This window comes from Ascidiella aspersa, chromosome 7, assembly GCF_963924565.1.
Source record: "Ascidiella aspersa chromosome 7, kaAscAspe10.2, whole genome shotgun sequence".
NCBI classification, from domain to species: domain Eukaryota; kingdom Metazoa; phylum Chordata; class Ascidiacea; order Phlebobranchia; family Ascidiidae; genus Ascidiella; species Ascidiella aspersa.
In genome coordinates, this window is record NC_139453.1 from 29516665 (window position 1) to 29540352 (window position 23688).

The 23688-nt window shown below is 38.3% G+C and overlaps 1 protein-coding gene across 1 annotated transcript in view; it reads right to left on the minus strand.

Annotated features, from left to right (window-relative positions):
• Positions 1-3865: 3865 nt before the first annotated feature.
• The window catches only part of LOC146138858 (CCR4-NOT transcription complex subunit 6-like), a 42156-nt gene continuing 22333 nt past the window's right edge, over positions 3866-23688 (minus strand). Inside the window, exons 9-13 of the mRNA XM_083394834.1 lie at positions 23284-23356; positions 15530-15696; positions 10148-10269; positions 9148-9249; positions 3866-8964 (exon numbers count right to left, since the gene is read on the minus strand). Of these exons, the coding sequence (XP_083250960.1) occupies positions 8476-8964; positions 9148-9249; positions 10148-10269; positions 15530-15696; positions 23284-23356 (953 nt within the window). The 3' untranslated portion in view covers positions 3866-8475. The remainder of the gene's footprint in view (positions 8965-9147; positions 9250-10147; positions 10270-15529; positions 15697-23283; positions 23357-23688) is intronic.

The following is a 23688-nucleotide window of genomic DNA, read 5'->3' on the forward strand; positions in this document are numbered from 1 at the left end:
GCGCGAAATATTTATTCCTGCCGTGGAATAAGATGCCGAGAGCGTCCACTCGTCAGCACTAGAGACCTCTGAATTAAAATCGCGGCGCAGTGCGCTGAGCTGGAGTGGCGAAAAAGTGCGATTGGGCAGCTTCAAGCGCACCCCCGGCCCGTGGGCGCGCGCGCGTTCTCTCCTTCGTTCTTCCATGACGTCATAATGGTGGGTAGCGCGAGAGCGCGGGCGAATTTTCTTTCGGGTCGGCCCTGAGACGGTTTTCGCTTTTTTTTCGGGAACTCGGATGATTAGGCGAACTACGTTTACTCACTACTAGTTGAACGGGATTTTGAGGAAATGCGCAGATGTTTTACATCGTTTCAATTTTTACTAAAAAAACTTTAATTACAGTAATTTAATTCGTAGACAAAATACTTTTTTTTGCAAAATGAGGATATATAATTTTGCATAAAAAACGAGTATATTACCATGTTAATACTTTTGTCGATAGTTCTGTGTTTTTCGTTTTTTCAGCCTCTAGCTATTTTACGCGGCTTTACCATTCGCCCACGAACTTACGAGAAGGCTATTATGGTTGTTGTAACTGCTGTGATGCCCCACACCTAAAAATTAATCTATCTAAGTTATTAATAAACACACAGGGATATACGTAAGCTGCGTACCTCCACGTTAAACGTGAGGCAACATTTTAAACTTTAAACGGCGACACGTTTTAATGCATTTCAGAAAAAAAAAAACGCCGACGTAAAGTGACGAGAAAACGCGTTATGCGTCACGTTAATTAGCAACCAAAAGTGGAATTCCGTTTTAACTAAGGTATACGGTTAAAACAACATTCGTTTTAGGGCCTAAACTACATACATATTTTTCCTGTTCTGGCCAATTATGAGTGTTGCACCCTAAAATGCCGTGGCAAATTACACATCGTTTTAAACTTCACGTTGATCACGAAATACATCAATCACCATTACGAAATAACCTTGAAATGAAACTAAAGCAAAAAAGATTCTGATCGGTGTCTCATGCTCTAAAACAACATTTCTTGAGCGGCTTATTTGTTTTGTAGTCATTCAGCTAAAAATCCTATTTAGTCATCACAACTGTATCAGCCTGATCCAATATCTTAGGTAGATTTAATGCACTGATATAGTAAAGCAAAGAATAAATTTCAAATTTATTTAAATGTAGAGTGGCTATAATACCCGAATATTTATAAAATGTGACCTACTACGTATAGGCTTTGATATTCGTTCTACGTCTAACTACAACTTCTAGCCATTATGCCCCAAATTAAAGCATTTAGTAGCAACTTACTAACAGTTTAAAGCTAGGCTTAATCAGAATATCGCCCTAGTAAGCAAAACCGTTCAATGTTTAAGCAGTTAAAAACAATATTAAACTTAACCATTAAAGCTCTAATTTTTTCAAAAGGTTTTACTTGCTAACGTGCTGCTCAGTTTCAAAATTAGTGAGCCGTCAGCTAACCTTCCTAACAAAAATGGGAAGTTTGACTTGTCCATGAGTGTTTATAAGGCAAAACGTTAACTTTACTTGGCATTGTCCCTACGTTAATCCCTTCAATGAAAAAGCGATCAAAAATTGAAACAAAGCAGCAAAGGCAATGACATGGTTACACTTCCCGAACCTAGGCACTTGCACTTGCTTTGAAATGACCGCCGGTTGCACTTGCAACGTAACAATGGCGACCCTTTGTTTGCGCAACAAACGAACAATCGCTAATTACCAAGCTTGTTCCAAAAACCGTGGCAATAGGGCTGGTCTCACAAAGGTATCAAACAGGTGACTGAGCGTGTGACTTTAACTTTAAAGAGTTAGTTTGACTGGATTATCCAAGTTTTGCGATTGATTCGAAGGAAGTTTAGCCAGGCGAGAGTAATTCGTTTGCGAGATCTTTTTGTTGAAGCATTTCAGGAAGTGATATCTTTGTCAAAGTACCACTAAACAGTTTGGCGTTTTCGACTAAGATTTAAATAGGTAAATTTTACCTGATCTGAGGATTTTATCACTTAGGACAATGGATTTTACTCTTCAAACATGTAAAGGTATACTTATGCTGTTTTTGATTACCATATGAAAATACCAAAGCCCATACAAAAATAGGTATCTTTTCAACATGTTGAAAATATTTTTGAATTAAAGAGTTATTCAAAGCGTTCAAAATGCTACCTATTTCTGTATGGGCTTTGATATTCCTAATACGTCTTATTACAACCTCCAGCCATTATACTCCAATGATTACCATATAGTTATGGGTTATGTGTGTATTCAGTATCTTTCAGTTTATGCTCAATTCTGTGTAAAGAGGACGTTACACATTAAGTTTAACTCCTGCTAGTTAAATAGGTTGTTCGATTTAGTAGGGCTATGTTAGGTAATTTTTATATATTTTTTTCAATTTTCTTTTTATGCTTCTGACGATTCTACACAACGTTGGTGTGAAATCAAATTAGGTGAACATATTAAAGTTAAGTTTTTTTCCATGTACTGTATTTCATAATGGAAACATAAACACTATATATTTTCTCATCGCAATGTTAGCCAAATATTCCTACGAACAATTAAGATATATAAACAAACTTGGACAACTAGATTTATTTCAGCTTTTTAAAATTAGATTATAATTAAAATTACAGCATTTTAGTTAAGTCCTAATTAGGTCAGAGCTATAGAATTACCAAATTCCTAAAAAATCAAATTTTAACTAGACTTACATTTGATTATTGACATTCAATTTAATTTAAATCGCAATTTTTATGTGTGTGCATTTTTGGTAAAATCCGAATTAGATTAGAACTAGAGCACACAAGCAATTCACAAATTCGATTATAACTAGCTGCATTTTGCTGTAATTCATTGAATTAGAAAACTAGAATTATCTAGTTGTCCAGGTCTGCAAATAAACCAATACTATATTATTTGTATGTCCTAAAAAATGCAGTGGTAAAGTATTTAAACCAAGATCTTCGTTTTCATAGTTCAAGGTTTTTTAGACATTTAGTCAGTGTTGTAAACAAGTCATTTTAAAAAGACTTAAGTCCCATTCAAGTTATTTGTAAAATTACTAAAGTCCAAGTCAAGTCTTTTCGAATAAATACCAAGTCAAGTCCCAGTAAGTCATCAGTTGCGCAAGTTAACTTCAAGTCATGTCCTTGAATAAAAATAAAACGTTAAACTATAAGAATTTTTAAATTCGTATGATTATGAACAATAACCGAACTAAAAATTAAGTTTTTTGTGCAAAAATTTGGACAAATAGCTCAATTTAAAAAAAAATACTTGAAATGCTTTATTTCAACCCAAGTCATTTGTTCAAAAGACTTAAGTCAAGTCAAGTCTTTTATCCGAAAGACATAAGTCAAGTCAAGTCAAGTCATTTAAAAACAGTGACTTAAGTCAAGTCATTGCAACACTGCATTTAGTTGTGACGCAACTTGGTGACGTCACCTCTGCAAATTTTCATGCGTTCAAAAAAGATTTTTATTATCGTTCGGCTGAGAAAATTATTCTACTTCCACTCATAATTGTACAAACTTAGCTTAGCGTTGCTGACTAAAATGTATATTACCAGGCAAAACAAAATGTTTTAAATCGCTGACAATAACTGTTTAAGAGCATAATGGCTGGAGGTTGTATTAGACGTAATAAAAATATCAAAGCCCATACAGAAGTAGATAGTATTTTGGACGACTCGAATAACTCTTTATTCATTTTCAACATCTTCAAAAATTCCTACCTTTTTTGTGATATTTTTACCACGATAAACTGTTTACTTTTAGTTAATCACTGCTTGCATAAACCTTGGGGCAACTCCGACACAAACTAATAAACTCTATACAAAAACGAGGCATACTGCAATGGGACGCATTTTATTGTGGTCCACAAAGTAGGGTAAGGGGGGAGATCTAAAATGTAAGAAGCGACCGTGACACGTAAAAAATTGCGAGCCCCGGGGGGCAAAAAGGGGGTGAAGCGGGGGCCAGTCGGTCCGTGACAGACAGAGAGACAGACGTACAAACAGACAGACAAACAATGGGGGTGATGGTGAAAAACAATCAATGCAAAATAGTGAAAAATCAGCATGGTCGCTAAGTCGCCTCGCCAAACACGAGAGAGACGAAAAAAGCGATGGAAATGGCGAAACGAGAATTTGGGGAGTAACACAAGTACAAAAACAATGTGAAACAGAGCAAAAAAACAATCTACCCGTTTGCCCCTTAAGATCTAGGCCGGGGGAATCGGTGCCAGCACAAAGCCGCCGCAAAGACAAATGGGAAGAAAAAGCAAAACGCGATTTTGACTCGCGCACGCCCACTGGCGGTAGAAAACTCGAGCTCGTGAAGGTTGGAATCGATGTTGAAAGTTGCGCTCCGCAAAAAGCGATTAAAATCAGGAGATACTCTGTTATTTCACAAAAGCGAACACGTTCGTATAAAAAGAAACGCAATCTTGCATAAGACACAAGCAGCAAATTGGCAGTAGCGCTCTTCCACTGTTTTCGTCGAGAGAAAGGGTTTTTAGTTGAAAGTAACACCAGGTACAAAAGCAATCTTTCGTTGAATCGAAAACAAAAACGTTTGACGGAAATTCGCAACACACTGCTTGGTTTCAGAGTGGTGCCCGAGAAAAATCACAGTACTAAAATAAATTGGCATTCCAAATAACAACGTCCCAATGTTTAATACTTTATCCATCGAAAACAAATCTAACAAAGGGTCTTTCATCTCAATTATTTCCAATGGTTGTGGTTCAAAGGTAAAATTAAAATCGATGCCACCCACATGGGTCCAAGTGCAATTCTCGGCTGCACTCTCGCGGGGAACAACATAAAAAAGTTTGGAGAAACATCAAGATTGCGGGGGTCGTGTAAAAACGCCTGCTAGCACAATCAAGGCACAAGAGAGAGATAGAGTGAGAAAGAGAGATCGGACGCGAAAAAGAACAACCACGCGCAAATACACCTTAAACGCCGCACACCAAAACAGCGTAAAAATCGGCATATGCGTGAACTAAGGATTCTCAAAAAAAACCTCGCTATAAAACGGACACGGTTTCACATTAAAACGCGGCGGCAAAGCGACAGGAGATAGTTCGTAGCGTGAATTTTTTGGCGACGCGAAAACGGAGCGACGAAACGAGTGTACCCGCCATTAGTTTGTTTGTTTTTGTTAAAAACACGAACTTAAGAACTGTTTTGCGCGCGGCGATAATACTGGCATTTTTGTGACGTAACAGTGCTTTTTGCCTGGGCGATAGAAAAAGCATGAACCAATTTTTCCTTATAAAGGCTTAAATACGACTTTCCTGTCGATTACTTAATTTGTCATGGCCATTTATCATTTTTCCAACAATTTTTGAAGGTAGTACTTGGCTTGTATTTTTTGTTGTGCAAACAAAAGTGTAGGCTTCGATACGTAAAAGGCTAAAACGCTACAAAGAAAAACAACAAAAGGATGAAAGAGCACCGGAATCCGCGGGAACTCTTAAAACTTCGAAAAAGAAGGCGATCCTAAGGTTGTTTGTCGATCGAAAAAAGTTAAAACCGGGTCCCATCACAGTGTCAAACTAACTTCGCCACGTTCTGTTCGCTTTGCCTTTTAAACTGGCTAAAAGAGGACTCCTGGACAGAAATAAACTTGCATTGTATTTTACTCAAGCCTAAATAGTTCGAAACGGCGACGGCCCGGCGCAGAAAACACAATCCGCAAAATCTCGGTGAAAAAAAAAACGACAACGCAAAACTTTCGCTTCGGCGACTTTCCCGATTTAACAGTGACAAGCACGGGCGCGACTTTTTTGCAAGAATGACCTTAAACCGCTGCTCCTTGCAAAATGCGAAAATTTTGAACGCGTTTGTTCCAGAAGAAAAAAATATAAATTCCAGGGTTTTTTGAGGGTAATTTTCCTTAAAAAATGGTGCACAAAATAAGCGAAAGAATTTGGCACACGTGTTTGCTGGTTTTCGCGATCCATTTATGACGTCATATTGGCATCATTGTGCTAAGGAAAAGTCGTATAGTTGGGAAAAGCACAACAACTCGTTTTAATGAACTAAAGTCGATGTTAAATTTATAGATTCTTTAGGCGCTAGAGTTGGAACCTCGAAAAGTAAAAATAGTTTAAAAGTGCAACAGGACAAATTTTTGCCACGTCGTGCAAAGTAATTTCGAGATCAATAGAATTTTTCTCGCAACACAACATAAAATTCGATGAAACTCCAGCACTTTATATTAATTTTACACAATTTTATTTCGTCACATTGCCATATCTTATTTGTCAGTTGGTCTGATTTTGCGTTTTTTTGTTTGTTAATCGTGCAAAAGTAATTTAAATTTAAAGCTATATAATATACTTGGTGAAAAGCGACACTGATTTCGGTGAAAAATGCAAGTGGACTTAATTTTGAAAAGTCGAAACAAAACAAACGAAAACTCGCGATTTTTTTTGAACACTGGAAGAAAAGAAAATGTCAGTTTTAAGATTTCGTTTTTTACTCGAGCGTTTCCCAATTTTGTCTCTAGAGGCGACATTGGGCTGACACCACACGGCGCCAGAGAGTGGCGCTTGTGCACGTCACGAGGCAACAGGAACGACAATTCACGGCGGATGTGACGTAAGCAAAAGTGACGTCACGAAACAAGCAACGCATAAACGGGATAGTTATCGTGTGGATAATTTCGCTTGGCAAAACTTGAAGCCGAATTTTTTAACTTACGTCATTTTTGCGTCGCTTTTGCACAATCGCTTACGTCATTTCCGCGTGTGACGTAATTAAAAAACGTATAGTTATATTTTACCGCCGAACGAACGGAAAAGTAGAAAAGGTTAGAACGAACGGGCCCCGACCTTACAGTTACAGTTTGGCTTTAACCGAATAAAAAACTTGCATATTACTTTCCTGTACTTAAATTGCAGTTTCTGTTAAAAAACAAAACAAATATACACCCCAGGACCCCTGTACCCCTAGCCGATAAAAATTGTAGACGCGACACCCAGAAAAAATAAACGCAAAAATTAAGGTTTATAAAAAAGCGAACAAATTACTTCGTTGTGAGATTCGAGCAATTAGAATTAGAGGGAAGGGTGAAAAATTTCGATTTCGAATTTGGTGAGGATACGATTTCGAAGTTTTGTCGAGACTTTGATTTACCGTCGTGTCGAGAACGCAAGGGCGAAGAGAAACATCGGTAAAAGCAGTTAAAATGACGTCACGGGCGCCACACACCACCTGGCCACGCCCCCCGGGGGACGAAAGTACGCGAAAGAAGCAAAAAACACGGGTTGAAAATCGCGGCCCGACAAGGAGCCGACGCAAAAACTGGGAGGATTGGATGTAAGGCAAAAAGGGGGAGGTTTAAAATGCGGCTCGGAGACTTGGGCGAAATACTTTTGCGAGGACAAGCGGCTTGCTGGCTGGCTGGCGTGTTTAAAGATGTGCGGAACTACTGCTGCTGGGCAAAATACGACCACGAAAGGACGACACACTTTCAGCGAGGGACACGACCGCTCACGGACTCGATTCGTAGAGTATTTTTAGTTGTTTTCGAGTTTCTAGACTTATTTTTTCAATACATTGAACTAAAACTAAATGACGCTACTCTGTTAGGGGCTTGTATGAAAACTCCCCAAAAAATTATCTAATCCCACACAGTATCTTTAAACTATAAAGAGACTTTAAAGACTGTGAGGTGCTTGAATGAAAAACCCCCCAAAAAAATATCTAAACCCATACAGGATCTTTAGACTATCATACAGATCTTTACACTTTAAAGACTCTGTTCTAAAAAAGAGTCCTTATTAAAAGTGTGGCGTCTTTGCGTGTCCAACAAGAGCTTTCAAAACAGACAGGTCGACAACAGAGCGGACAAACACAGTTCTCAGGTTAGACAGGAATGATTTGCATCCCAATTGCGGTCGAAGGAGACTTCTGACTTGAGAGTGAAAACCTCGAAAATTTTTCAGCATGATTTTTGCGCGCCGAGGCAGCGCAGCAGTAGAGGCCGCCATGTAATGGGCGAAGACGTTTGGTTGAAACCAGCCCGTTTTGAAAAATAGCCCTGGTGCCCTGACGGCGACGTTTTCTTGAAATAAATGAGGAAATTTGCTTCGTGTTCGTGCCAAGTCGTTCAAAGCACGAAAAATGGCCCGATTTTCAAAATTTGCCACTCAGTAGTGATCAAGCCGCTGCTGACTATTAATAGAGAGAGAGGGGAAAAGGAAATGAGTTTTCAAGAAAGGGAGGTTTAAAAAACGCACACACACTCACACAACCACCAGGCACGGCGCTGTCCCTAGAAAACGTCGCCGTGCCGAGGCGAAATAATAGAAAAAAAAACAGAACGAATCAAAGCCAGGGCTCGGTCGGCTCGAGAGCGCCCACTACCGGTCACAACAAAAGCTCGAAGGCGTCCTCTAGACCGGCAGAGCAAAAGACGGCCGCCCAAAGTTTGGAGGAAAAACAAGCTACCTCCTGCCGTTCATTCCGCCCAGCATACCGAGCCCCAGCATATGGGACCCCGGTCCGCCAGAGGGGTTGTGCCCCCCGCCGTTGGGGGTATTTATGGGGCTGTGGTTGAGCGAATTGGCCGAGCCGGGACGATTCATGTTGCCCGACTGCTGGAAGCGGCTGTGTAGCGGCGCCTGGTGGATACCGTTGGGGGCCATGGAACCGGGAAACCCCCCGGACTGCTGCTGCTGGGAGAAGGACTGCATGTGGGGGTGGTTGGGGGCGAAGGGGCCGGTATTGTGGGGCGCACTGGGGTTGTTGTGCGACGGCTGGTAGCCTTCGGGCAGCAGTTGGAACTCGGTGACTAGCGAGATGTGGTCGGAGGGCACGTGCGGGTGCGGACAGCCCACGATGTTGTTAAGACGAAACCAGGCGTCCTCAATGCCCGCAAGCACCCCCAGGCACTTGAGCTGCGTGCGCGAGTAGAAGATGTAGTCGATGATGCCCTGGAATATAGAAGCAGTAGTTAAAAGTAAGCGTAAAAAGATGCTTTTGGGCGAAGGCAACCTCCAAAATCTTGTTGTTTTAGGGAAACACGTTTTTTGTGAATAGCCGGTGGCACACTTTAGAGACAAATTGTATTGAATTCTTGACAAGCTTTTCAGGTAAAAGTGAGTATCTCTGTTTACCTTGAAATCGTAAGTGTAATTGGTGTTTCTCAGTAGATTGAAGTTGGTTTCGTCGTAACAAGAGTTCAATTTGAAAGGGTGGGTCACTGATTTAGGGTCCAACTGAAAGACAAAGTGGAATTGATTAAGTGAAAATAATGACCATATTGCCTAATATAAACACATGTCATAAACGTAAAATAAATACATCAATGTACCCCAGGGGTGGGAAACTTACGGGGGGGCGAGATCCGGCCCGCCAACACAAATAATCCGGCCCGCGATCTATTTTACAAACTAGGCGCGAGGTCATTCTTCATATTTTTTTAGCTATTTTAACTACAAAAAAGCAAATATTTTTTGCACTTTGCGTTAATCTTGTTCCTCCATCGAGTGTAAATTGCATAATATCCCTGATTAATTGTCGTTGCGGTGATAATAAGATGCGTGAAGTCTACAAAGTTGACATATTACGGCCCGCGGAGACCTTTTTTAGATTGGTTTTGGCCCGCGGCTAGAAAAAGTTGCCCACTCCTGATGTACCCTATTCATGAGATAACTTGCTAATTTGTTTTAAATTAAAAAAACGTAAGAAAACGCTAATATTTTTCTTAAATTTGTAACAATATTATTTGTTAAATCAGGGGTGTATGTAAAGCTTAGGGCCAACGATACAGCGAATTAACAAATGAAATATTTTAAAGTTTGCCTCATTTTGCTGCAAAATAGATAGAGGTTGTTTAAACGTTATATATTTTTAAACCTATGTAAAAGTAGAATGCATTGTGTGAACGTTCGACCAAAACAATAGACTGTATTACATCACAATAGTTAAAAAAAGAAGATACAATTTTAAAACGCAAAGAAAAGAAGCACACATTTGAATTAAACTATTTAATTTGAAAACTGAAATTATCTAGTGGCCAAGTGTGGTTTTAAACCGGCTTTTTCTCGTTAGTATTAACGTAATTCAGCGTGAAATAAAAAAAACACAAAAACAGGATTAACGCTGATATTTTACCTGAATCGTTCCGTTCGTTTTCATGCCGTGACCAAACGTGTTGAGGCACTTGCTGTACTTTATCTCCTTAAAGTCTTGATGGGTAGCTGAGACCCGGCCTGACTGCAGATATTCCACAACGCCTGTGATAGAACGAGCCTTGGATAAAATTGTTTACCAGGCGTTTATAATAAATTACAAAGCCAAAAAGGTCGAGTAAACCGACATCATCTTGGTTAAGACGTTTCGATACGAGCTTGTATCATCTTCAGTCAATGTGACTGAGAAGCAATTCAAGCAACACTTATAAAGCGTGGGACGCAATCTGTTACCTAAAATCGTACACAATCACTTACAAAAGGTGAGCCAATGTTTATATATATATAAAATGAGTGTGCGAAACCGGAGATGCTCCAAAGTGTGACCGATAGATAAGTCTAACACAGAGGCGCACAACCTTTAAGCTGTTGACGGTCGAATTGAGAGTCTTTATTTTACTCACGACCGTCGGTAAATTTTTTTTAGAGATGACGTCAATAAGTTACGCCATAACGTGACATCTTAAAGCAATTATGCTTAAAAAGACATGTTGTTCTCTAACGATCTCGTGCGAAAATATGCAACCGAATTCCAGTCCAATCGCGCGAATCGCGATAAAAGCAATTAAGACCATGACTAATATTTGACCTTTTTTATAATTCCAATTTGTGAATTGGGTGTACACAAGTTTGTATCTACGTACGGCAGCCAACACTTGTATGTTCCTAACCCCACGCAAGGCCGCAAAAGTTATATTAAACAGCATCCCTGTTCGAATACCAGGGTGCCTTCATTGTCATTTGTCAACATAATTTTTTTTTTCAAGTTTTCCAACAGAAAGGATAAACTTACATTTTGTAAATTTTGGTAAAAAAACTTTCGGTTAAAATCGTTTTTTTAAAGCCCTATTCATGGGTCCCAGAAACCCTACTGTTTGTCGGACGAATCATTTTATTATTGAATAAGATATCTGGATGTCTAAAATGGTGTAAGTACCAGTTTTCAAAATATTGCATTCAGATAAGGCAGCGGTTCTCAACTGGTGGGCCACAATTACATTTGGGGCCACAGGCCACAGACCAATTTAAAAAAGCTAGATTTAGTTTCATTTGTGTCATTATATTTAAAATAAAAAATAATGACTTGGGGAGGAATTAAAAAGGAATGTAAATTTATTGTTCAGCCGCAAGTATCTTACTAATGCACGGTTCAATAAATTATCTGTTTTGAAATATGGTCTGCTGTGTTTTGTTCTAAACCTATTTTACAGTTTTTCCTTTCATAAAAATTTATTGGGCCACAGATTTTTTTTGCAACGTAAATGGGCCACGAAAGATAAAAGGTTGAGAACCACTGAGCTAAGGTTTAAAAAAAGGTAGCAGAATTTGCATAAAATTTTATTAAGTCACATCTTTAAACAAATGCAAAATGATGGTGCAGTTTGAAAATTTGCATTAATTTATGCGACGAAGTTGTAAAATTGTAATATCTCAGCGTAATATCCGGTAACCCTGGTTAAGCTGTTTTAGGTTGGCCTATATTTGTGCCTTTTCATGAATTAATTTAAAAGCCAAGAGACCAAAAAAAGACTAGATTTTACCTGCCGTATAGTTTCGAAATAGAAAACGGCAAGTTTGCAATTTTTTAGCACAAGACTACAGCAAACAAGCAGCCAATGCGGAGCTTAGATAAAAGAATCAAAGTTGCAAGCTGAGGCCTGGAGCCAGGATTTCCTTTGAGACCACGTGATGCCAAATTTTTGCATATTTTGCGACGTCACGTCCGCTTGCATTGCAATTACAGAAAGCTATTTTTCAAAACCATTCCTTTACGTTGTTTTCACCGATTTGAACAGTTTGCAGAACCAATCTATAATTGTACCAGCTACCAGGCACCCTATATATTAACCGATCAAAAAATCGTTATTTTCGGTCAATTTTTAATGTCTATACATTTTTTTTCCACATTGGCCGGTAAAACAGTAAAAAAAGACGGCCGGCCTCGAAGCAGCCAGATAAGTTGGCCAATTGTGTATACACGCATTTATTGCACGTAGAACCAGCAGCTCTGCTATTTACGGCCGGACAGTCAGTCTTTTTTCGAAGCGTCGACAAATCAAACCAAGGGTGGCAGCACGTTTCGGGATATGTGGTAAGCGGTCATTAAGAGTTCACTTTTCCATACCTTGTTGACGTGCCAATAAAGACAATTTACAGCAGGGGTCCTTTTTTGTATGTTTTACTCGTAATATATCAGATTTAGCCCCAATATACCAACTTAACTGATGTGGATAGTTTGATTGATAGCTCACTTCCCTCCTAAAACAAATATTTTTACTACCTGGAGGGGGGGGAATTAATGTATCAGCGTTATTTTCGGCAGTGTGGTGAAATTAAGACAACTACGCCCTTCTGAATAACATGAATCTAAGTCGAGCTGTTTTTATTGAAAATAATTCCTACTCCCCATTGCAATAGCAAGCCGAGGTATTGGTATATAACAATTGCTAAATTTTTTAAACTGGCAAACTTTCTGCTTGTTAAAACAACGATATTTAGGAATCACACGTTGTATTATGTGTATTTTAGATACTTTTTTGACACGGCCCGCAAGACATTTTCTGTTTCTCACGCGCCCCCCTGAAAAAAAAAATAATTGCCCACTCCAGTTTAAGAGCAATGCAAATCATACGACTGATGAACTACACAACGATAGAGTACTTTTTTCAGACAGAAACAAAATCTTGAAAGTAGTTTAGTTTAGGCTTTAGACAGAAACACAGAGAATCAGAAAAGGTTTTAAACATAGAAAAAAAAAAAGAAATTGGCCTACAAGTTTAAAAAAAGAGACAAAAACCCGACAAACTACAACAACAAATTGAGCGTCACGTGACAAACGTTCGGGATGAGTCAAAACAACAGATCACGGAAGTACACATTCGCTTGCTCGCAATATTTAGGGCTGTTTCGTTAACCGAAAAACAGCAGCAATTGAAATCAGCCTGTACAACATCTTTAAAAGCAACCATGCTCCCGTATTGGGTGAAGCCAAAATAAAATTGTTTTGCGACTAAATCGTGTATTTCGCCCCGTTTTCTTGCAAACCAAAAAGATAAATTACTGAAATGTGTTGTTTTGTGTTGTTTTTAAATGACTTGACTTTAGCTAAGTCTTTCGGACGTATGACTTGACTTGCGCCTTTTTGACAATGGGCTTGGGTTGTTTTTTTTTTAAGCAATTTCTTGTATAAAACTGGGTTAATTCTCTTAATTTTGCATACAAAACAAATTTCTTGCTATGTGTTACGTGTATGCTATTTTGTACTTAGGTTATTGCTCACAATAAGACAATTTACCAATTTTAATAGTTTAACGTTTAATTCTCATGACAAAGACTTAACTTAAAGTTGATTTGCTCAAATTATGACTAGACTGGGACTGAACATAGGCAGACGATGACTTGGACTGCGACTTGGACTTGGACTTGGATTTCACTTTGAAAGTTATTTTACAAATGACTTGACTGGGACTTAAGTCATTTCAAAAATGACTTATTTACAACACTGTAGTTGATACAGGGTATTTGCAATAAAGTACGTGTTAACAGGCAGATATTGTTGTTGTTGTTGTTGTTGTAAGTAGGGAGAAACGATTGTCCAGAAATCTATGTTATTTTGCACACGTGAAAGACGAACACAGCGCCTCGGGACATTTAAGCTGGTGAGGTTGTACAGCAGCAGTGTTGCAAAGACTCAAGGCAATGACTTGACTTCTTAAGTCAATGTTTTCACTTGACTTATGTCGTTTCGGGAAAATGACTTGACTTAAACTTGAGCCACTGAGTCAAATGAATTGGGTTGACATAAGGTATTTTCATTTAACATTATTTTATAGAAATAAGGACTCAATGAAAAAGAGTAATCTGTTTTGGTTTGAATATAAATCATTGTTTTGTTCGCCTATGACGTAAGAATAGACAAACGATTCCTGGCAGAACTCGACTTGATTCAACTTGCTTTGAACAATAGGGATTGATACTTTAAGGAAAAGTAGTAATCTTTACCCTCTTAAAAAATTGCTCTCTGTAAATTGAAATCAACTAAACCCCATTTTTCGATTACAAAGTAAACAGATTTCACATTTCCTCTGTAACAAGCACATTATGTACATGACAGGATGGAAAATCCTGTAAAAGGCAGTTCAGAAACCAGCCTGTGTGTTTTACCACACAAAAACTTGTTTGCTAAACTTTTTACAACAGAAATGTGTCGGCTAAGACATTACTGAACTTTTTTTTCTTATTAAGTGCTGTACAGGGCAGTTAAAACACGTTGGCCTAATAAGTCGAAAATCTTTATAAGTTGTACTTCTTTTGACTTCTTACAGGAAAACTTTTACAAAACATGACTTCCAAGTTGTACAAATGAATAACTCCTGGGTCGCAGGCTAGAAGCCCAAGTCCGTTGGATTTTCATGCCTCAAAAACTGCCACTTCTTGTCGCAACCACTTGGCAACTCAAAAAAGCCTAAAACTGTAGCACCCACTGATATCCTATTCGTCCCTATTCACATAACTTAACAAATGACTAAAAACAAATAAATCCCATTGTAAGTACACACCTGGTCGGTTCCAAAATCTCGCAACAGCTACACAACTTAAAAAACAACTCAGGTACTCTGTAATAGTTTAAAGTACCTATCTTTTTAGCTGGTACTTAACAAATGACTAAAACAAATAAATTCCACTGTAAGTACACACCTGGTCGGTGCCAAAATCTCACAACAGCTGTGCAACTTAAAAAATACTCAGCTCTATGTAATAGTTTACTCAACATTTTACTCCTCGCATAAAAAAGTACCCACCTTGCCTGTACCAAGAATCTCGCAACCGCTAGCTGCACAACTTAAAAACAAACAACTGAGCTACTATGTAATAGTCTTTTACCCCTTTAACCCTCAATAACTTAAAAAATCACTAAAAAATAAAGTAAATCTTTTTAGCTGGTACAAAAAATCTCGCAACAGCTGCACAACTTAAAAAAACAACTCCGCTACTCTGTAATAGTCTTTCACACCTTAACGCTTCACATAACTTAACAAATCACTGAAATTTCGTTACGACAGATCCTTTCTATGTTCACAAACCTTTAGTTTATAGTACATAAAATCAGGCTTTTACTGCATCACAACTAGCCCTTAATAATTTCAGACTGCAGATGTTTAATAATACTTGACCCACCCTCACCCAAACACTAACCGACACCCTCTGAAGCCAAATAGTGTGAGTTGATTTAATAAATGTTTCAACTCTGTGGTAGAATTCTAGGTTTTCGACTTAGAGACTAAGCCAGCTACTCGTTACTCACCCGACTCGGGTAACGAGTTGAAATCTCCGCAGAGTACGAGTGGAATCTTGTGGCACTCCGCAGATCCAGCCGATGTTCTTCCACCAGGTCGGAAGCTCTGGTTCGCTTCATCACACATCCTCTTTAACTCGTGGCACAACATCACCGTCTGGATCAGCTTCACGTCACTGTGGAAACAAGGGAGGGTCGTGACGTCATTCGTAATGACGTAAATTAAGTCATACTTGGCTTTTGACTGTGTTACCGACAGAAGTCGGGTAAACTAGTTTAGACCCTGTAATGGGCTCGCTAATGCTCAATGTGTGACGTAGGTGACATACTGTGACGTAGCTTACATATGGTGACGTCATTTGTGGTGATGTAAATTAAGTCAAACTTGGTTTCTGACTGTATTACTGATGGTATTGGGTTAAAGCTAGACCCTGTAGAAATACTGGGCGCGCTACTGTTTAAGCGTTAAGCTGTGATGTAGGGTATATATCGTTACGTAATTTGTGATGACGTAAATCAAGTCAAACTTGGTTTCTTACTGTGTTATCAATAGTACTTGGGTAAAACTAGTTTAGACCCTGTAGCAACACTGGGCTCGTTACTGATTAAGCTGTGACGTATTGAACACATGGTAACGTCATTTGTGATGACGTTATTCGAGGTGCCATTGCCAAACTTAATACAAAGGCGTTATGGGTAACATCGGATTACAAGGAAGTCCTTAAAAAATTGTGAGATCGTTTAAACACATGTTTTACTATGGAACAGCTTGCGAAAACCTATGGATCTTTTGATAGAGCAATCTTGCATGAACATTGATCTAAATTTTAATCATATATTTCTTAATATGGTTGTTTCAAATAAAAGTGCACCAGAACTTCTTTTACATATTTTACCAGTTTTTTTTGCGCTTCGCGAGAAGCTAGTATGGCGATGTAGTATATTTTAGCCCGTAAAAGTTCGCCAGCGTAGCAAACGCCTTCCGCTTTATATGTTCGTATAAACATGTCTGAACAAAATAAACGGCGCTGTATTGAAATCTCAATCTTTGGCAAACTAAACTAGAGGTTAAAAATATGATTTGGCTCTCTTAAAAACAAAACAAAAAATATACAGCCTTTTATGGCACATTAGCTAAAAAAAATGGGACCTCTGGAGTAAAATGCCCAGTATAAAATAGCTGATTAAAAGTAAGATTAGTTACAGTTTGTTTCTGATTAAATCAGTGGTTCCCAACCTAGGGTTTGGGACACCATTACACTTTTCAATTAATGAATCAAGCATATAGCTTCAGTCAAACAATGTCTTAAAAAATGAATGGAACCTAAAACCGTAACCTCAGCCAAATTTCGATACAATCCGTCTATTTTTTCCCAATTCGAATTTTGACATTCTTGAAATGTGTTTTGTTATTGACTCTGGTTTATGTATCATAAATAATCATTTTGGGGTGGCGCAAGTTATCAAAAACTTAAAAAAGGGGTTGCGAGAACAAAAAGCTTGGAAACCACTGATTTAAATAAAGCGCCGTTTTCCAAATGCGCAAAAGACGGCACGTTTTGTGGGAAATCGCCGCCGGATGTTAGTTTGCCATTCCGGTGACGCACGTGACCAGAAGCATCGCGCGTCATTGTGTACGGTTATGACGTCACAAGCTGGCAAAACGCGATTGGCAGTCAGAAAACGATATTTTGCAAAGTGTTGCAGGTTTTAAGCGACGACTTTGCGGTGAAAAGTGTACAAAATTTGGTGTCAAAAAATCATTTGAATAGAAACTTTCTGAGTGTTGCCTAAGGAACTGTTCAAATAATATCATGAAAACACAACATATGTAGCTTGGTTTAGCGGTTGTTAGATTGATAACGTTTTTTATCAGTTGTTATTAAATAAGGTTGTACGGAAAGCATTTTTAGCCGCATACATTACTATGTCAGATGGGGAGCCAATAACTCTTATTCAAAACGTTCAAAACAATATCTACTTGTCATTTAGACATGTTTCAAAACTTTGCCCCTATGACGTACCATACAGAAAACCCTCAATGGCCATCACACAATTTTAAACACTCGTATTAACGCGGACAATTACACAACATTAAACAACGAGACCGTATAATAAACAGCATGTGATGCGAGGAACCAACATCTGTACAATATCGATCGCAGTGTAGACCGACAAACCAGCTAGAATTTTATTTGTAGCTGTTAATCCATGTCGCATCGCCTGATAACTACGCGGCTAGGCTGAGCCTTTAATAAGGCTAGAGCGTTAACCCGGTTAATCAATGGATTTGGGCCGCTGGACGGATAAGGCTGAAACTATATGGCCGTGGTGCGGGGAAATGCTGTACAAATGTACATATATCCACTGGTCGCGATAAATTTGCGGTAATTTGAGCAGAGATCGATGGATGACCTGTGTTGTGCATTGTAGCCTGATAGGGGTAAAACACATGGGTTTACTTCAACTGCTTGTTCAGAGCATTGGTTCTGGAATTGAGACTTATACGTTCACCCGTTCAAATTGGCAAGTATACGAATAACTGTATAGCGAAAACAAGTGGCAAACTACGTTAAATTTGTATCTCCATTGACGCAAGTATAGATGGACTATTTAAAAAGGCGCGCACCACACACCGACAAATCTGCGAGGGTTTTACAAAACTTGTAGCATTTGTTTTGAATAATATTCTGAAAACAGAAAAATATTTTTGGCGCTTAAACTGCAACCTTTATTATATTAAACATAGAATAACCACCCAAAACAATAAAAACTTGTTTTACGATGGCCTATTTAATTTTCAAATCCGCTATTTTATGCACCAAGTTGTTGTTCAGTGGTTCTTCACCTTTGCTACCCTGTCGAACCCTATACGGAGTTTAAACGTCAAAACTCTGCACGAAAACGTGACGACATTGTTGACCTGTGTGGTCTGCGCGGTACACTTGCACCGGTTTGAACCTGGCAAATTCAATGCTAAAGAAAACAAGCCTCAAAAGCACAGGGTTAGGTTGATTTTGTTGACTAACTTAATGTGCCTATGCCTTATTTTAAACAGTGGTTCCGTGAATGAACATTGAACAGTGTCGTAAAACTTTGTAGGTGCAGCTTTCCTTTTAACAGTGCTTAAAGAGCATTCGGGTTTGAGTTTGCAGACTGGCTTAACGTGTCTTTAAAATATTCGAAATTAAAAAAAAATGCTACCGGTTTCTGCATGGGCTTTAATATGCTTTTTGCGTCTAACTATACAAACCAGCCATTATGCTAAAAAATCACAACCGGAAGTCTGGGAAACAATGAAAACCCTCAGCATGGGTGCCTTAAACTTTAAAGAATAAATAACGCATTTTGCACAAAGCATGTAAATTACACCGCAAAAGCAAATTAACGGTTCCCGGTGCAATTAGCCGCTGTTTAAGCGCGTCGAACGAAATAACATCGATTTTTCGCCGGTTCCTCGAATCGTTGCATAAGCTTGAAACCTGCTGGCGACGAGTGAACAACGCGGATGGGTTGGACGCCGGGAGAAATACATTTTTAAGGCAATGTTTTGCTAATTTTACACCAAACAACGATAGACTGATAAATACTTTTAGCACTTGAAACCCCCATTTTTTATTTCATAGAAATGATTAGGTGTTTTAATTGATTTAATATTTTTGACAAGGTAAAGTAAGTTGCTTCTTTCGTAAGCTATGCAGTAATAATGCCATAAGCCAAACTACGGCAGTCAACTTCTAACAGCATCTTTTCCACAGGCTACCTGTGATGCGATACAGTTAGTATTTTTCTAATTTCAATTCAAAACAGAATTTGACAGTAAACTCTATTTTTGCCACAAAATCGCAACAAGAGGGAAAACAAATTCCTGCGGTAGCAAAACCTTAAGGAGGTACGTACGCTCTGGCATAAGCGTAGCCAGGGGGGCCTGAGGGGCCATGGCCCCCCAAAAATTTATAAATATTTTACTCTAAATAATTTGTTTTGTAGCATTTTTGAGCAGTACCACAACATTTGATCACAGGCATGCCACACCTTCAATTCTCATGCACTGTTACGTCACAAACGATGTAGTTATTATAACATTTACTATACATTAATTAGCCTTTCCACATGGCCGCTTCAAAGGTGGCTTTAAAGGTGGCCTGGCCACCTTTGCCTCCCAAAAAGCCACTTTTCCGCCAAAAAGGTGGCTTTTCGCTGGCCCTACTCCAGAGTAGGTCCAGGCCACTGTGGCTTTTGCGAAAGGTGGCTTTTGGGTGTGCGTATCGTAAGGTTTTCGGTTTGCCCAGTTCACCTTCTACCTAATTTCGGTTTATGTGTTGTTAAGTGACGATTTTTACGCAGCCATGTGTTCCATAGCGAAGGCAAGGTACATTTTAGTGCCAAAAGGTGTATTGTAATTAAAATTTAGGCGCTCGTCTAGAATCCTACCACAACGAACATTATTTGGGTTAGGGTGCCGGTTAGCGTTTGGGTTTGGGTGAGTCCAGTAATAGTGTTAAACAATATTACTTGACCTACCCACACCCAAACACTAACCGACACCCTAACCCACATATTATGCATTGCTTAATAATCATTTCAACGTTGTGGTAGGATTCTAGCAGCGCCAAAATTTATTGTATAGTTAACGGTTTTAGAATACTGTGTGCTAGATTCACCTTATTTTGTACTTTGCAACACACGTTGCTGTGATTTAAACGATCAGTTTTTTTGCGTGACAAAGCTATTTGCAGCTGCCACAACGTGTTTGGAGAGGTCAGCAGCACATGCCTTGTTATGGAAAAAATAATTTTGCTGAAGAACTAGCAGTGGCTTTAGAGCTAAATTGCAGTATGTTTATCTGTTTTTTGGGGGGTATTGTATATTTTCTAAATCACTTCGGTGAGTGTGTGATGCTATATTTTGCTAACAACTTACCAACAATATTTTTGGGTTGTTTTAGCAACTGTTCTGTATTTTAATTATCTTGTTACAAAACAAAAGTGTTTTATTTCCTAACTTTAATTCTCTTTAATAGCTTGCCATGAATTCTAGGGCAAAATGGTCAGAACAAGCAACCTGTAATCTTATAATTGTATTCAATAGAATAATTTGTTGGAAAAATGAATTTGAAAAATGTCCGATTTTTTGTTTGACGCAATTACAAAGGATATTCCTCCTCAAAGTAAGTGCATGAAGATTTTTCAATTTGTTTGCTTATTTCTAATGACAGTTCATCAAACAGTTTACAAACAAAATAACAAATGGAAACAAAATCAAGAAACTTGCAATGACCTTTGTGGTGGTTTAAATAACTTTGTCCTCATCAACCAAAGCAATGTCTCGACCATATTTCCAACTATTAAACAGAATATTAGCATCCTGTCCTAGCAGTATGGTACGTTTTATTGCAATTTTAATTATCAGGTAATATATTGCTAAATTATTTTCATCCTGCTGTATTTTTGACAACTTTTGGGTATTTAAATATGTTCTATAATGTGAAAAGTTTAGCAGTGTCTTGCTGTCTTTAGGCATCGGCCAGTGAGGGTGTTGAATTGATACCAATTCAAACTCAGGAACATCAATTCTCATCTCAAGCTGTTGACAACTGATGAACCAACACACCACAGCAGTCGCTGAGTCAGTTGGGGTAACAGGTAAAATTTGAGTTTTATTTTGTTTATTTAGTAAAACTTTTAGTTTTGTCCGCAACGACAAATTTACTTACTACTGAACTTCAAATCATTGTTTTTATGTTGTATAGAAAATGAATTAGAAAAGTCTTTGGACGAAATGATAAAATTAATTGCTGATGAGGGTGAAAGGGATAGAGCAAAGATTTCACAAGAAAATGGAAAGAAAGATGATCAATGCAATGGGAGAACAAAAACATTATTGATGCCCTCCCTTAAAGTAAATAACTTCCCATACTTTGGTAGCTTTAACTCAATTTGTTTATACCTTTCTTTTTAAATGGTTTTTAAAATCACTGTTTGTCAACATATTAAAGAAATGTTTTTTCTTGTTCGTTTTTGTCATTCTGTTTTTTAAATGCACTGTACACGTTTTTTTTTTTGTAATTTATTATCTTGCTATAACATTTTTGTTATTAACATTTGCTATACATTCTTGAGTTTTTATTTGAATAAACATTTAAAAATATCAAAATTGATAACTTGTTATCATTGCACAATTGTCAGCAAGATATTGACAGATGATGTTCCTCACTAAACTATTCTCTGTTGAGCCTGTACCTTGTGGTATAATGGCAGGTAACCTTGTGGTATAATGGCAGGCTTAGATATATCTCTATAAAATATGGAAGGTCTGGGGTTCTTCTATGTTCACAAATATTATGCAAAATACAACAAATTGTGAAAATCCTTGGTGCATCTGAAACTTTGACAGCAATCCGCTTTTGCAAAATCATCTTTAATAGGATAAAATGAGGATATAACAATTTGTAGTCAGCAACCGCCGTCTCTTTCTTACTTTTGGTTTCCAAATAAACTTGTCTCTTTTAGCTACTATTTCATATATCTCCAAAATACTACATCTTGGCAATAATTTTTCGGTCTGTTATCGCTTGTATACCCAAAGACAACCGTACGAATGATAGAAAACTCTGGCACAAACAGCGTTCACTTTATCTAAACGGCCATGTGAATTGACCGCTAGAAGTGGCCAAAAAAGCCACCTTTTTCAGCCGGCCACCTTTGAAAAAGCCACCTTTCAAGTTGGCCATGTGGAAAGGCTAAATGTACTTTTACTACTTTCAGACAGTTTTTGCTCATTGACTGTTTTTTGAGTATTGCGTTAACACTCAGTCAGTTGCTGCCCGAAACGGTTTGCTAGCATTGTTATTTGTGTTCGTTGCGGCAGTTAATACAATGGTAAAAGCTAAACAACATATTTCAACTTTTTGGCGCCCCCCAAAATTTTCGGCTGGCTACGCCACTGCGCTCTGGCACAGTAAAAGCGAAGTTTTCAGTCTAATTGCGCTTGGATACGAAAACAACGCGAGCAAAATCGTGGGAGAAAATACGGTGCCTGTCCATAGTAAAAGACCACGAAATGCCCAAGGGCCTTGTTTTCGATGGACACTACACGGCAGGGCATAAATTATTAAAACGCAACCGCGAGACTGTGGCGGACTGGGCCTTTCTAGCACAGAATTAATTAGGTCGAATTTTAAGGCCTAATTTACTTTAAAATCAACTGTTTGGCCTATTCGGCAATTTTTTACTGCTTTAGTGCAACTTCGGAAAAGTGGTTAAGTACTTTAAAAATACTCAAATTATGCTCAAAAAGGGGGCCTGACTTTTTTTGAAAAGGTCAGAAAAACTGGCCTAGTTGGGCCTTGCTGGGGTCATGCGGGTTCGCCCTGGGAAATGAAGTGGACGTCAAGATAAGAAAAATCAATTTGCGCCTATGTTAGGCCGCAGGCTTGGCGAATTTTGTGTTGTTTTTGGCCAGCTTGTACCTACGCGAAGATAGTTTAAAAATCCTTTGATTTAGGCCAGTGATTCCCTTTGTTTTTATGTTTCAGTTAAGGTATTGCTCATATTCTGACCAGCTTACACATTTTAATGGTATAAATTATTTTAATGGTTTTAATGCCATGAATGATTTGACTGGGACTCAACTTGGGCAACTGATGACTTGGGACTGGGACTTGAATTGTTAAAATTGGACTTATGTCGTAAGACTTGTTTACAACACTGGGTATGAGCTCTATTTTGGTCGAGTCAAATAAATACACAATAACAATTTACCTGAACTCGGGATCCCAATGCATATGGGCGTTTGCTGCGAGAACCAACTGCTTAGGGTTGTCTCCTGCGTAACCTGGAAAGAAATACAGTTTTTTTTTAGGTTACAAAAGTAGTTTAAAACGGCCGTCTAAAGAAATAATTGAAAATAATTTCGATAAGAGTGGAGTGTACAAAGGGTAAACCAATCAGATGCTTTGTAGTCGTCAGCATGTAAAACAAAGGGTATGTAATTATCCCATAAAATATATTAAAAAACACCGATTTGATTTAGACGTTCAGCAACAAACTAATAAATAAACTTTGGTAAAATTCCTATCGAGAAGATAATAGTTCGTTTAATTCGAAAAAACAAACCAATGTTTATTAGACTCTGTTATTTGAAAGTAAAGTTTGATTCACTGAATT